Raw genomic sequence first — 15,355 nt, 5'->3', positions numbered from 1 at the left:
ATAGATTTATAGCGATAACAAAACACAGTGAAGCAAATAAGTATTTAGTCAACCACTAATTGTGCAAGTTCTCCCACTGGAAAATATTAGAGAGGCCTGTAATTGTCAACGTGGGTAAACCTCAACCATGAGAGACAGAATGTGGGGGAAAAAAAACCAAAACAGAAAATCACATTGTTTGATTTTTAAAGAATTTATTTGAAAATGATGCAGGAATTTGGTCAATACCAAAAGTTCATCTCAATACTTTGTTATGTACCCTTTGTTGGCAATAACGGAGGCCAAACGTTTTCTGTAACTCTCCACAAGCTTTTCACACACTGTTGCTGGTATTTTGGCCCATTACTCCATGCAGATCTCTTCTAGAGCAGTGATGTTTTGGGGCTGTCATTGGGCAACACGGACTTTCAACTCCCTCCACAGATTTTCTATGGGGTTGAGATCTGGAGATCTTGAAATGCTTCTTACGAAGCCACTCCTTTGTTGCCCTGGCTGTGTGTTTGGGATCATTGTCATGCTGAAAGACCCAGTCGGGTCTCATCTTCAATGCCCTTGCTGATGGAAGGACATTTTCACTCAAAATCTCTCGATACATGGCCCCATTCATTCTTTCCTTCACACAGATCAGTCGTCCTGGTCCCTTTGCAGAAAAACAGCCCCAAAGCATGATTTTTCCACCCCCATGCTTCACAGTGGGTATGGGTTTCTTCGGATGCAATTCAGTATTCTTTCTCCTCCAAACACGAGAACCTGTGTTTCTACCAAAAAGTTCTGTTTTGGTTTCATCTGACCATAACACACTCTCCCAGTCCTCTTCTGGATCATCCAAATGCTCTCTAGCAAACCGCAGACGGGCCTGGACGTGTACTTTCTTCAGCAGGGGGACACGTCTGGCAATGCAAGATTTGAGTCCCTGGCGGCACATTGTGTTACTGATAGTAGCCTTTGTTACTGTGGTCCCAGCTCTCTGTAGGTCATTCACTAGGTCCCCCCATGTGGTTCTGGGATTTTTGCTCACCGTTCTTGTTATCATTTTGACGCCACGGGGTGAGATCTTGCATGAAGCCCCAGATCAAGGGAGATCATCAGTGGTCTTATATGTCTTCCATTTTCTAAAAATTGCTCCCACAGTTGATTTCTTTACACCAAGCGTTTTACCTATTGCAGATTCAGTCTTCCCAGCCTGGTGCAGGTCTACAATTTTGTCTCTGGTGTCCTTCGGCAGCTCTTGGGTCTTGGCCATAGTGGAGTTTGGAGTGTGACTGACTGAGATTGTGGACAGGTGTCTTTTATACCGATAATGAGTTAAAACAGGTGCCATTAGTACAGGTAACGAGTGGAGTCTCATTAGACCTTGTTAGACCTCGTTTAAAAAAGTTAGACCTCTTTGACCGCTAGAAATCTTGCTTGTTTGTAGGTGACCAAATACTTATTTTCCACTCTAATTTGGAAATAAATTCTTTAAAAATCAAACAATGTGATTTTCTGGTTTTTTTTTCCCACATTCTGTCTCTCATGGTTGAGGTTTACCCATGTTGACAATCACATGCATCTATAATCTTTTCAAGTAGGGGAACTTGCACAATTGATGGTTGACCAAATACTTATTTGCCCCACTGTATGTTTGAGTGCCATTGACGTTGACAGACATTCGATCCATTTTAACTGGGAGAGGCTGGTAGACAATGAGTTAAAAATAGTTGTCCGATAATTACTTTTTTTTTACTTTCTTCTTGTCCAACTCCATCAATCAGATACTGAGGCCAATTGCATTCTGATGCCCCACTGGATGTTTTTATAACGATAATGCTCACATAACAAATCCCAAACATCTTAGTTTGGAGACATCTAATAGGCTAGGTTCATATTGCAGGTCTTAATGCACAATTCCGATTTGTTTGTCATATGTTTTCTTTGGCGTGCCCATTCAGACTGCCTTTGTCCAATGAGCACGTTCAAGTATTACACATGCGCTAATACGCACTGCGCGTGCATGACGCACACTCATAAGCCTTATGTGTGTGCGTCAGTTTTCCCCGACTCCGCCATGTAAGCAATACTGAAATATATACATATTTATACAATATACCGTGTTGGCCCGTTTATAAGACGGCCCTGATTATAAGACGACCCCCTCTTTATCAAGACTCAAGTTTGAAAAAAAGACTTTTTTAAAACACCAAATTAATTTTTCTACAGAAAATAATTACAGTAGCTCTGAAACATATGATTATAACAATATATTTGAGAGAAAAAGCATGTTATTTTGCCTGATTCAAATCTTAATATCTGAACATTTAAATATATAAACTAAAGTGCAGTCACATTCGTAAATGAATGGCTTCTGGTTTTTGAAATGTAAATAAACCAATCTATTGTGATAAAACACCAAAATTGCAATAACTGCATTTACTATCAAAGTGTAGTCTAACTGTAACTGTAGTCTTGAAATAAATTTGAATAAGGAAAAACATTGCAATAAAATAATGCAAACTGGTTAAACTAGTAGCTGAGATCTGTCATGACAGAACATCGCTTCAATGATATCTGGCGCCATCTAGCGTCGTGAATGGGGAGAGTAGCTGAGATCTGTCATAACAGAACATCGCTTCAATGATATCTGGCGTCATCTAGTGTCGTGAATGGGTATAATGTCGAGACCGCGAATATAAGACGACCCCCTCTTTTTCAATCTTATTTCAATGCAAAAAATGTCTTATATTCGTGCCAATACGGTATATTATTTGGCGCACAGTAAGACACCGATCCAAAGACTTCATCATGTATAGACGGGACACGGGGTGCAGGGCCAATAAATAGGGGGCCTGCATTGTTGGCGAGGCCATCAAAGCTGACCGAGTGGAATCACAGACAAAGAGCTTTTTTCGTTGAAAATTCTTGTAAATAAATGCTTAAATCCCCAAATTCTTTATAGATATGGACGTAAAACAGTCTCAATTGTTGGTTAAAACAAACAAACAAAAAACAGCGCAGTTAGCGTTTATCTTGCATAAATATGTCAATGCTAGTCTGTTGGTGAATGTAGCTAGCGGCCGCCTAATGTAAACAGAGCTTTTCCGGTGAAAATTCTTGTGAAAAAAATGCTTAAATCCCTGAAAAATAGGAAGAGATCTTGTTTAGCAGTTAAAAAAAAAAAAAAAAAAAAGGGTTTGGGTTTTCGCTTTATTTTGCACCGTATTTTTCGGACTATAAGTCGCACCAGCCATAAAATGCCCAACGAAAATGAAAAAAACATATATATAAGTCACACTGGAGTATAAGTCGCATTTTTGGGGGAAATTTACTCAATAAAATCCAACACATAGAACAGAAATGTTACTCTTGAAAGGCAATTTAACATAAAAATACAGTACAGAACAACATGCTGACCAAGTGTACAGTATGATAATGTTACATGATGCATGAACAACGAAATGCAAACGTGGCCGGTGTGTTACCGTAAGATAGCTATTAAGAGTTATTCAGATAACTATAGCACCTGCTAACAAGTTTACCAAACCATCAGTCTCACTCCAAAACACCAAAATAACATGTGAAATGATATAATAATGTGTTTATAATTTTACACATAAGTCGCTCTGGAGTATAAGTCGCACCCCCAGCCAAACTATGAAAAAAAACTGCAACTTATAGTCCGAAAAATACGGTACTTTTTGTACAATTCAAAAGTAGGGGTGAATTTTTTTTTTTTTTTTTTTTTTTTTTTTTTAGGACATATCACTCAGCCCTAAAAACAGGTGACTTTTACAAGTTCCTGTCAGACACTGAATCACAGCGCTTCTGGTCATTACCTCATCGTCATCGGCGTCGTACTGAGCGTACTGCTGCTCCAGGAGTTCACGCTGTCGCTTCTCCTGCTCCAGGGTCTGCTGGATGAGCGTGGCCACCTCACTCTGCTGACCTGGTCGCTCTCGGCCGATGACGAACCTGCACAGACACCACTGTTTCAACTCACATTCACAAAATACACAAATTATTTACTGCGTCTTTTTAATCATTTTTTCCCTGCATCAAAAATACTCAGTATTTTATAAGATCCAATAGAAGATGGCTTATGAGTGTGGTGTTCCAGTGTCCTATATATGTTATTACGCTTCAGCAGAGAAGCGCCATTCATTACTTGATCTACATGTGAAGGAACAACTAGGGTGAACAAAGAGTCAAATTTAGAAACTGAAAAACTACAAAAATGACTCCTGACTTACATAGTTGTAGTGGTGTAAGTCGCCTGACCTGGAAACAGCCCTTTTTCAAGGGATGTCTCATTATTTCCATTTTTCTTGTTGTACCCAAACCAGTCACAATATTCTTCACAATGTAAGTTCATACTGTATATGGATGTGATATGAGTTTAAAATGTGGACGATTTAAAGGGTTAAATATAGATACAATGTCGAATGTAGGACAGCTGGCCATAAGGAAGATGAGGAGGTGCTGGAAGTGGGTGACATGATGGAAGAGGATGGAGAGAGTGAAGAGTGAAAAAGAGGTCTGGTGAGTCCAGAGAGATGCATTAAGGAAGAAAAAAACCTTTTTCATAGTTCTACACGTTGTACTGAGTAATACGGTATCATATAAGAGTTGTCCAATAATGACATTTTAACCGATATCCCGATATTGTCCAACTCCAAAATAATTGTATTGTGATGCCCCACTGGATGCTTGGATGCCACTGGATAATGCTCACATAACAAATCCCAAGCGTCTTAGTTTGGAGATACCTAATGGTCAAAAAGAATTACTGCTGTGCTAAGCTGTGACCAGCCCTTGTACAAAGGTAGTCGGTTTCTACATTCACTTTGAAAGCAGCATGCATATTGGCCCAAAACCGATGTCAATATTATCCGATATTGTTTTAAAATAGTTTTAATATCAGGCAACTCTAATACAAATACTTTGCTCCCACAAATTATTCCGATAGTCGATTAGTCAACTAATTAGTTCGTATATAAATCTCGTTATTTACGGATCCATTTTTATTTGGCTTAAAATTTTAGATGAAAATGTGCAAAGGAATCAACATTTTAGACCAGTGTTGTTTTCGTCAACAATGACAATAACGAAAATATAATTTTTTCACGACGATGATGACGTCACAATGTAATTAGAACGCATTTAGTAGTGTTTGGTCGTGTCACTCATGTGACATGCTGTACCCCTCCCCTTCATGCATTAAAATTTTTGAAGTTTTTGACTAAAACATTTTGAAAATTGTCGACTAAAACTAGACGAAATTTGAGTTTTCGTTAGACGAAGACGAACACATATGACTAAGAACAATAGATATTTTTGTCCAAAAGACTATAACGAAAATTAAAATGGCTGCCAAAAACAACACTGTTTTACATGATGAATTTTACACAAATATGTAACTATCTTTTTTTTTTTTTTACAAGGAAACTTTGATGCTTAATCTCATTTGCAGAATTTTTACAGCTTTTCGATAATAAAAATACATACAGTAAACTATTGTTTTTTAATGTAAAATATGTTCAAATATAATAAGAATATCCTCTTAAAATTAATACAAATATTTACTATTTAGAGGTTCAAAAAAGAGGAGCATTTTTAAGTCAACAATGTCTACAACGATCAAATTGTCATTATGAATTTGATCATCGATTAGCTGTCGATTATTCCTCAGTGTTGAAGCCTTTCAATGCAAAATAAAAAAACTACAATGCAGTAAAAACTAGGGTGTATTCCTCAGTGTTGAAACCTTTTGATGCCAAAAAAACAAAAAACAAAACAACAAAAGCCTACAAAGCAGTCACAACTAAACGAGCACTCTGAGTAAAATGACTTCCACCAAAGCAACCAAATACAAAGCATCCCTATATTTGATAGTGGGCTCATGCCCCAAAATGTCATAACGGTTTCTGTTTTTGAGTTAAATAGGCTAAATTTGAGGTAAATAGGCTAATCAGTGATCACATTATTGCAAAATTCCTTATCTGACCTCTGTGACCTTTGACCTTATCAACCCAAATTAATCCCCTCTTCCGTTCCACAAGACAATCATATACTGTACTGCGAAATGTATAATCCCTTTGTTTATTCTTGAGTTGTCTTGAACACAAACATATTTCTCACCTCTTTGACCTCTTGACCCCAAAATATAAGTTCCTCTTCCGTTTCATATAACAAAATGATCCTGCGTCTATTCCCATCATCAATGGCAACCAATGAGTTAAACATGCACACAGTCATTTCTAGCATTTGAATTTCAGTATTTTCTTACCGCACAACTCCTGATGTGTTCCTGAGAACAGAAGCGGCAAAACTCTGCGTGACGCCCACCAAGCTGGTTCCGTCCACCTCCACGATCTGGTCGTTCACTTTGATCCTAACAGACATAAAATTATCTCAATTGATTAATACGATATGCTTTGAAAATCTGCACGAAACAAGCTTATGCAATCTTCTGTAACGTGTTGCTTATGTGTCAGTCATTCTTGACCCGCAGAACTTGCCATTTTAATCTGGCTTCATCCCCACACAAAATGGAATTAGGAAAAGATAAAGCGGCGACGAAGGAACGCGACACGTCTCAGTGGGTCAGCGTAACCGCACATCGATCTGTCTGCCCGCCGTCGTGCGCCTCGGACCGTTAAACCTGACTCGGCAAAAGGCCGACGCGCACGCATAGAGGTAATAACTGAAGGATATGATGTGTGAGTGCATGTGTGGAATAACAAAATTGCAGTAACAACAAAAAGTGTTGATAGCGGTTAGGGTTTTTGTTTAACGTGACAAAAATAAGATGAGGGGGAAAAAATGTATGTGACTCATTGGCTGCCACTGACAGCGATAGACGTTCTATTTGAACATAAAGAGTTCGGACATGCATCGCCGTCAATGACAGCCACGAGTAATAGACGATTTAAGATTAATTGATGACTATTTTGATAGGTGATTAATCATTTAGAAACATTGTTGATCTCAAAAAACATTTCTGAGCCTTGGAACTGTGTGCTTTTTTTTTTTTTTTTTTTTTCATGTACAGTGATCCCTCGCTACTTCTTGCTTCAAACTTTGCGAACGAAATAAATGCAGTATTTTATAGAGCCCGATCCGATCACGTAGTCACTCTCCCTCCTGCCACTTTTCTTGGTCAGGCAGTGAGCTGGAGTTTTTTGTTAAAGTTAAAGATGATTGATAGACATTAAGATTTGATCTTGCCAGAGACGTTTGGAAGTCAAAACTTCAAGGCGCCGCATGTGTCAATCATTGTTTAGCTTGTTAAACATTTTCTGTGGCAACTCATTGTGTGTAAGTGAGCAGCGTGAGTGGATTCACTCAATGAAGCAATCGATAAAGACATTTTTCTACATTATTCTTGTTTAAAAATAATTCGGTATAACAGTAACATGTTTAAAACTCATGATTATTACATTTGAAGTGATTAAAAACCATTTAATAAAATATATATTTACATAAAAGTTGTTTTTTTAATTTGGGGAAAAAAAGTGAAAAAACATGGCTGATATGTATCACTTTCCAATGCAAAAATGAATGAATACATTGAACACACCCCAGAAACTTTTTTTGGGGGGCGGGGGGGGCGTGCTACTTCAGTTTTCTGGTCCCCAATAACCGCGAAAAACGAGAGATAACTGTAATTTACCTTCATTTTAAGACTATAGGCCGCTACTTTTCCCCCTCAGTTTGAATCATCGACTTATAGTCCTGTGCGGCTTATTTGTTGATTTATTTGGGTTAAATAATTATCTCACTTTTGAATGGATGTAAAGGATCGGAGCTGTACAAAAATGGAGTTCGTGACATAATTTGCCGGATGACACTTAATGACATCTGTCAAAAGTATTCATATGTAACAAAACATCACCCAATGTCCAATATCCATTTACATACAATATTCTACGTGCAATACTTACTCACGTGCAATACTAACACGCAATATTCAACGCCTTCACTGTCAAACTGCTGCTACTTCAATTCTATTCACACATTCTATGTGCAATACTTGTGTGCAAAATTAACGTGCAATATTCCATGGCTTCACTGTCAAACTGCTGCTACTTCACTTCGATTATTTGCACTGCCTGAATATAGGACTAATACACATTTTGTACTCACAAAAGTGAGTACACCCCTCGCATTTCTGCAGATATTTAAGTATATCTTTTCATGGGACCACACTGACAAAATGAAACTTTGACACAATGAAAAGTAGTCTGTGTGCAGCTTATTTAATAGTTATTTTGTTTCCCCCTCGAAATAACTCAAAATATAGCCATTAATATCTAAACCCCTGGCAACAAAAGTGAGTACAACCCTATGAAAAAATGCACATCCCTAAATGTCCAAATTGAGTACTGCTTGTTGTTGTTATTGTTGCTGCATCTTACCTCCCAAATCTCGTGTGACTCGTTACAAGAATGCTGTCAGTTTTGCTGCAGAGATTGAAGAGGTGGTGTTGGGGGGGTGTCAGCCTGTTAGTGCTCAGACCATATGCTGCACTGTACATCAAATTGGTGTGCATGGCTGTCACCCCAGAGGGAAGCCTCTTCTGAAGACGGTACACAAGAAAGCCCGCAAACAGTTTGCGAAGACATGTCAACAAAGCACATGGACAACTGGAACCATGTCCTATGATCTGATGAGATGGGCGGGCTTTCTTGTGTACCGTCTTCAGAAGAGGCTTCACCCTGAGGTGACAGCCATGCACACCAATTTGACATAGACTGCGGCGTATGGTCCGAGCACTAACAAGCTGACCCCCCACCTCTTCAATCTCTGCAGCAATGCTGACAGCACTCCTGTAACGAGTCACATGACATTTTGGAGGGAAAATGACAAGCAGTACTCAATTTGGACATTTAGGGATATACGTAGTTTCTAAGGGGTGTACTCACTTTTGTTGCCAGGGGTTTGGATATTAATGGCTATATTTTGAGTTATTTTGAGGAGGAAATAAATTAATTCTATTATATAAGCTGCACACAGACTACTTTTCATTGTGTCAAAGTTTGATTTTGTCAGTGTTGTCCCGTGAAAAGATATAAATATCTGCAGAAATGCGAGGGGTGAACTCGGGGCCGGCCCAGCCTATAGACCCTACCCACGTGACGTCACAACTCCGCCCTCCTGACTGGTGCCGCCCAATTGTCCGTCAACACATCGTGTTTACCTGTTACGGCTACGTACATTCCTCCTATTTACGGCGTGTTTTTCTGCTCGTTCACATTAATAATCAAAATGGTGAAGGCGTGTGTGGCGGTCGGTTGCAATAACAGAGAAGATAGACGGAGAGACTTGAAGTTCTACCAGATTACGAGAGACCCGGAGAGGAGAGAGCGAGATGTGCTGCTGCAATTCGATGAGAAAACTGGGCTCCAAACGATTACCACAGATTATGTAGTAGTCATTTTATATCTGGTAAGATGCATTTAATATATATTTAGAGGGTTTTGGGCTGACAACCACAATTAAGATTATTGCTAGGCTAATCGCCGACAACATACACGTATGTATGTAGTGAGAGTGCTATCGCTAAACCATATAAACATTAAAAGCCCTAGCTCCATTGACAAATGACATGAAATACATTAGACTTGACAGTGGATGTTAGCAAGAACAAAAGATTTTGAATTGAAAATTTCGAAACTCACCTTCCCAAGCACAAGATAGATTCCTGCCGAATTTTCGTGGACGAGGACCTGTTTCACCCAACCAGCAACGAAGTATTTATAAGCCTCCAAGCTCTTAAAGTTTTTCAAACTTTCGTGAGAATAGGCTGATTTTGTGTGGACAAGATAGTTGTACAGTTCAGTGTAGCTAGCAGATGTCAGGCAAATACGGCGGAGACAGCGGGTCGAAAAACATCGATTTCAGCATCAAATATGGATCTGGCGAATGGATAAACTGAAGCTTTTCCACATAACGCCTTTTATGCAACGCATCAAGTGAGTTCACGGCATCCGAAAGCACCGGGTCTTCCATGAAATGCATTATAAATTGCTCGATCAATTGAGACCATTGATAATACAGACACAAAATGACGGACAAGGGGGCGGAACAATACAGCGATCACGTGATTTTGTGACGTCGGTGGGTAGGGTCTATACACAGACTATGCAGCTGCTTAGGGCCCCTGACCACTAGGGGGTCCCCAATCTGGCAATTGTTTAATTTATTCTTTTATTCTATTTTGTTTACTACAGTTTGCTTTATTTGACTTTTGTGAGGTTTGATACTTGATTATAAGCTTAAAAAAAATAAAAGTTCTTCCTTCTTTCTTTCCCTTTTTAGAAAAAGGTTTGGCGCTATCTACTGTAAGTACTGACAATCATTTGGGGTGAGAAGTTTGAAGTATGCAGTGCAAGAACATCTGATTAATATACAAAATATGGACGTATGGGTTTCACAGTACACTGTGACGAAATGGTGGGCCAAAAATATGGGCCCCTTTGCATTTTTTTGCTTAGGGCCCCTGGGCCGGCCCTGGGTGTACTCAATTTTGTGATACTGTAATTTTTGAACTACAGTGTATCTCAAATGATTTTTTTTTTTTTTTTTACATGTTTTTAACTTAAAACCAAAATGGGGGAACATTTTTAATATTTTACATTAAAAATCAAGTTTAAAAAATAGCAAATATTCTTTGAATTTATTTAACCCTTTATTGCCAAATGTATCACATTTGATACACCTAAAATTTCATGATTTTGGGAATAAATCAGAATTTTGACCGTTCCTTTTTGGGAAAAAAAAAATGATGGATGCAAGTCAACACATGCATCTGCAGGTTCAATGAGAAAAAAAAACAGGATTTAGCTAGGGTTATAGATATTAGAGCGCTTATTACACATATTCATTTTGACATTTCTTTTTACAAATTTGAAAAAAAAAAGGTTTCATTAGGACCTTATTCTTCAAATTTTGTGATTCTCTGATAATTGCTTCATGTTGCAGGTCTTTAAGGGTGAACATATATGTATATATATATATTAATATATTTTAAAATATTCTCTTATTTCCGTGGTCCTTGACACAGACTATTTTTTGTAATCAACCCAATATCTGCAAAAATTTATTTAAAACAAAGATATAATAAATAGTGACGTAATATTGATAGTCCAACTTCCCCCTGCAAATAGTTTTAGGTTCCAATGTACATTTACAGCTAAGATGTAAAACTTAGAGTAATATAACACTATATAGCGTGATTTATTTAAGAGCCAATTAGTCAACTAATTGCAAAATAAATGGGTGCTTATCAAAATAATCATTTGTGACAGCGCTAGTCGAAAACAAACTTGCATTTAGAATGTGCCTCTCTCCTTCGATCTAATCTCCACCCCCTACTGCTAAATCTGACACCAACTGTGTGGGTTTGCGGGCGCAGTACACAACCACTCACCATATGAACATTTTTCAAGCGCATTTACTACATATTCCCTTAGTCACGAGAATGAAAGACCATCACCTTCCATCTCTTTCAGCCGCGCCACCTTCAATGACTGTTTTGACAAAGATGCCCAATTTCTCCAGGCCTGCATCAGCACCGACACCCATCCCGATGATGCTGATCCCTAAACCGTCTTCATCTGAACACAAAGAGGTAGAAAACACAACAATTCTTCATAAAAAATTCTTGTTTTGGAAGGGAAGTTTCTTTCCAGTGCACTATTCCTTCCATTTCTGTCCTTCATTCATTATTCATAGGAGCTTAGGGTTACATAACCGTGACTGGAAGGTGATAAGACACAACACAAAGAGCTTGCTTCGCCGCCATTGACAAAGATAGACGTCCAATTCATTTGAATTGGGAGGGCCAGCAGCTTCACAAGTGACAAACTGATTTAAATTTACAGCAAAAGGATGAAAAGGGCAAGATTATTGGATGACTATCATCAATGGCGCTGAGAGAGTTAAATAAAATATATATTTTTTTATCGTTATATCATAGACTTCATAATTATATTGACGGGTCACCACCATCAAGTAGGGGGCTGTTCTACAGTCCGCTTCAGTTATTCGCAGTCGGTTGCAGTCAGTCAACATATGCAGCGGTCCAACGCTGGATTTAGTTTGAAAAAGTACGAAAGCTGTACGGCATACAAACTGGAAGGAGGTCTCAGGAGTGATTTGTTTGTTTGAGGATTTATTATATTTCTCATACCATGCATACATTTTGAAACGTTGTGAAAAAAATCAATGTGAGAAATTAACCGCTACGGACGAGCATCATTCTTCAACATATTTACGTAAAATAAATGCTAACTACACCTTTTTTTTTTTTTTTTGCTTTTAACCAAGAACTGAGACTGTTTAACATCCATATCTATAAAGAATTCAGGCATTTAAGCATTTATTCACAAGAATTTTCACCGGAAAATTCAATTCACATTGACTAACAGACTAGCGTCGTAGTTCGACATATATACGTAAAATAAATGCTAACTGCACAGTTTTTTTGCCTTTCACCAAAAATCGAGACTGTTTTACGTCCATATCTATAAAGACTTCAGGGATTTAAGCATTTATTCACAAGAATTTTCACCGGAAAAGCTCTACAGATGGCAGCCGCCACATTGCCTAACAGACTAGCGTCGTACTTCGACATATTTACGTGAAATAAATGCTAACTGCACGTTTGTTTTTTGCTTTTTACCAAGAATCGAGACTGTTTTACGTCCATATCTGTAAAGAATTCAGGGATTTAAGCATTTATTCACAAGAATTTTCACCGGAAAAGCTCTACAGATGGCGGCCGCCACATTGACTAACAGACTAGCATCGTACTTGTAACATATTTACGTAAAATAAATGCTAACTGCACAGTTTTTTTGCCTTTAACCAAGAATCGAGACTGTTTTACATCCATATCTATAAAGACTTCATGCATTTAAGCATTTATTCACAAGAATTTAAACTGGAAAAGCTCTATAGATGGCGGCCACCACATTGACTAACAGAACAGCGTCGTACTTCGACATATTTATGTAAAATAAATGTTAACTGCACGGTTTTGTTTGTTTTTGCTTTTAACAAAGAATCGAGACTGTTTTACGTCCATATCTATAAAGAATTCAGGGATTTAAGCATTTATTCACAAGAATTGGCAATGAAAAAAATCTCTTTGTGACTCCATTCGGTAAGCTTTGACAGCCACGCCAGTAATGTAGATCCCCTATTAATCGGCCCCGTGTCCTGTCAAAATCATTATGAAGTCTATGATTGTATTTATTATCAGTTTTAGTTTTTCAAAATATATAATAGAGGGGAAAAAACAGTAATTAGTCTCTTTATTGATTAAAAATAAAGAAAAACCAAAAATTACATTTTTATTAAAAAAATAATAATTTAAAAATATGGGGGAAAACGTATTTGAATTTTATTTTAGCGAGAAACCTTCACAGGAAGCACAATATGATGTGGCGCTAGCTATTTGTTAAAACTAGCATTTTCTAAATAAAATGAGAATAGACTCACCTCAGAAACTTTAACTTCAAGGTTTACAATCTTCATGATCAACAAGTTTGATTTAGTTGTGGTAAGAATGATATAAAATTCAATGCTATTGACGTCAGTTGACATCCAATTCATTTGAACTGGGAGGCTCGGCGGCGATCATTGCCGTCAATGTGAAAAAAAAAGTCCCTTAGGAAATTCAACACCTCGCAATCGTGTGGGTGATTGTGCTAAATTAGTCACGAGATTTTTCTTCCCACCTTTCTCCAACTCCACAGGGAAGAGCTCGAGTTTTTCCACTCGTTTCTCCAGCTCGTACTCTGCAGACGAAGCCACGGGATCCACTTCCTCATTACGGCGGTCGTAGTCTTCGTTGGAGTAGGTGTTGAATACCTGGGGAGGTAAAAATTGTGTGACTATAGCTACAAACCCAAAACCAAAAAAATAAATAAAAATTTACACCATATACTGTGAAGGACAGGTCTAATGACTTCATCACTAATGTCCTTGTATGACTGTATATTAATTTATCATCCAAGCAAATGATTCCTGACACTTCTGGATTGCCCGACAATGAATTCCACCACCACAGACATACATTTTATTATTATCATTGATAATAAGCAATGTCATATTTTTTAAGAATATCGGTCCCTTTTGGGAAGAAATGTGAGTACTTCGTTTAGTATTTAGATCAGGGGTCCCCAAACCACAGCCCGCGGGCCGAATGCGGCCCGCCTCCACATTTGGTCCGGCCCCCTGAAAAATACCAGAGAGCATTTTGATTTTTTTTTTTTTTTTTCCAATGGTGTTATTTATTTCCTGGCTTTTTTCTGAGAAGAACCCAGAGAGGGTTATTTGGTTATTATCTATTTAATTGTGTTATTATTGTGTTTTTTTTTTTTTTTTTTTTTTTTTAATTTACTTTTGTTCCGTGAAGAATCCAGAAAGGGTTATATGATTGTGGCTTTCTGAAAAACAATAAATTTTTACGTTTAGGCACTCCTGCAATTGTCACACTTTTTCTATTACAAACTTACCTCGGCCCCTCATCAGAGAAGGGAAAAGTTATGTGGCCCTCACAGGAAAAAGTTTGGGGACCCCTGATTTAGATCATATTTTGTAAGTATTTGAGTATATTTTACTATAGTACTACTGTACATTGATTTCATCTATTTATATATTATTCATAATTGATTCTGCCTGTCTTCCTCAAGTATTAAGATTTATTGGCTGTAGAAAACTTGCAATTATTTAAAAAAAAAAGTAAGTTGCTATTTCGGGCAAAAACATATATGATATGTTAAATATTGCTATTGATCCTGAAAATATAGGTGATTATATCTTCATTTGGTTATTTTTGTGTATTTAGCGTAAAATCTGAGAATTTTATAGCCATTTTAAGTTTTGTTATATAAAAATAATTATAGTAATCAGGATTTTATTAGGGAACGACTTCGAAGATTCATATATGCCTAAGGTAGGTGCCTGTTTTGCTTTTAGGTCAGTAGACGCTTTGGTTTTGAAAATATTTTATTTTATTTTCTAAATACCGTAATTTCCCAAATATAACGCGTACTTTTTTTCCCCTAAATCAACTTGTAAAATCATGGTGCGCATTATAAACGGGTACATGGATGGAGACAGAAATATATATATATTACATATATATATAAACCGATTTTTTTTTTTATTGACACAGCCACGTTGTGTTGAAGAAACGTATGCGGCGACCCATTGCCGACCGTTACGGTACGTGACGTCACCATTTTGTTTCGGTAATACTTCACTCTAATCGGCCAAATGATTTCGTCAGTGTTAAATTCTGCTTTTTTCACTCTTCATAAAGCACAGAATTTAGTTTCTTGAACTCATTTGAGTCAACGTTTATTGC

At 37.6% G+C, this 15,355-nt stretch overlaps 1 protein-coding gene and 1 long non-coding RNA gene across 4 annotated transcripts in view; one reads left to right on the top strand and one right to left on the bottom strand.

Annotated features, from left to right (window-relative positions):
- Positions 1-15,355, bottom strand: part of ppp1r9a (protein phosphatase 1, regulatory subunit 9A) — a 97,864-nt gene that overhangs the window by 27,184 nt on the left and 55,325 nt on the right. For all 3 annotated transcript variants that reach the window (XM_057828452.1, XM_057828450.1, XM_057828453.1), the window contains exons 3-6: positions 13,722-13,854; positions 11,474-11,594; positions 6,263-6,367; positions 3,813-3,948 (exon numbers count right to left, since the gene is read on the bottom strand). In XM_057828452.1, the coding sequence (XP_057684435.1) occupies positions 3,813-3,948; positions 6,263-6,367; positions 11,474-11,594; positions 13,722-13,854 (495 nt within the window). The remainder of the gene's footprint in view (positions 1-3,812; positions 3,949-6,262; positions 6,368-11,473; positions 11,595-13,721; positions 13,855-15,355) is intronic.
- LOC130910856 (uncharacterized) overlaps positions 5,436-15,355 on the top strand; it is a 29,097-nt gene continuing 19,177 nt past the window's right edge. The window contains exons 1-3 of the long non-coding RNA XR_009061922.1: positions 5,436-6,672; positions 11,490-11,608; positions 13,740-13,862. This is a non-coding gene — a long non-coding RNA (uncharacterized LOC130910856). The remainder of the gene's footprint in view (positions 6,673-11,489; positions 11,609-13,739; positions 13,863-15,355) is intronic.

The sequence above is a fragment of the Corythoichthys intestinalis genome, chromosome 22 (genome assembly GCF_030265065.1).
Source record: "Corythoichthys intestinalis isolate RoL2023-P3 chromosome 22, ASM3026506v1, whole genome shotgun sequence".
NCBI classification, from domain to species: Eukaryota; Metazoa; Chordata; class Actinopteri; order Syngnathiformes; family Syngnathidae; genus Corythoichthys; species Corythoichthys intestinalis.
This window is presented reverse-complemented; position numbering and strand designations above follow the sequence as displayed.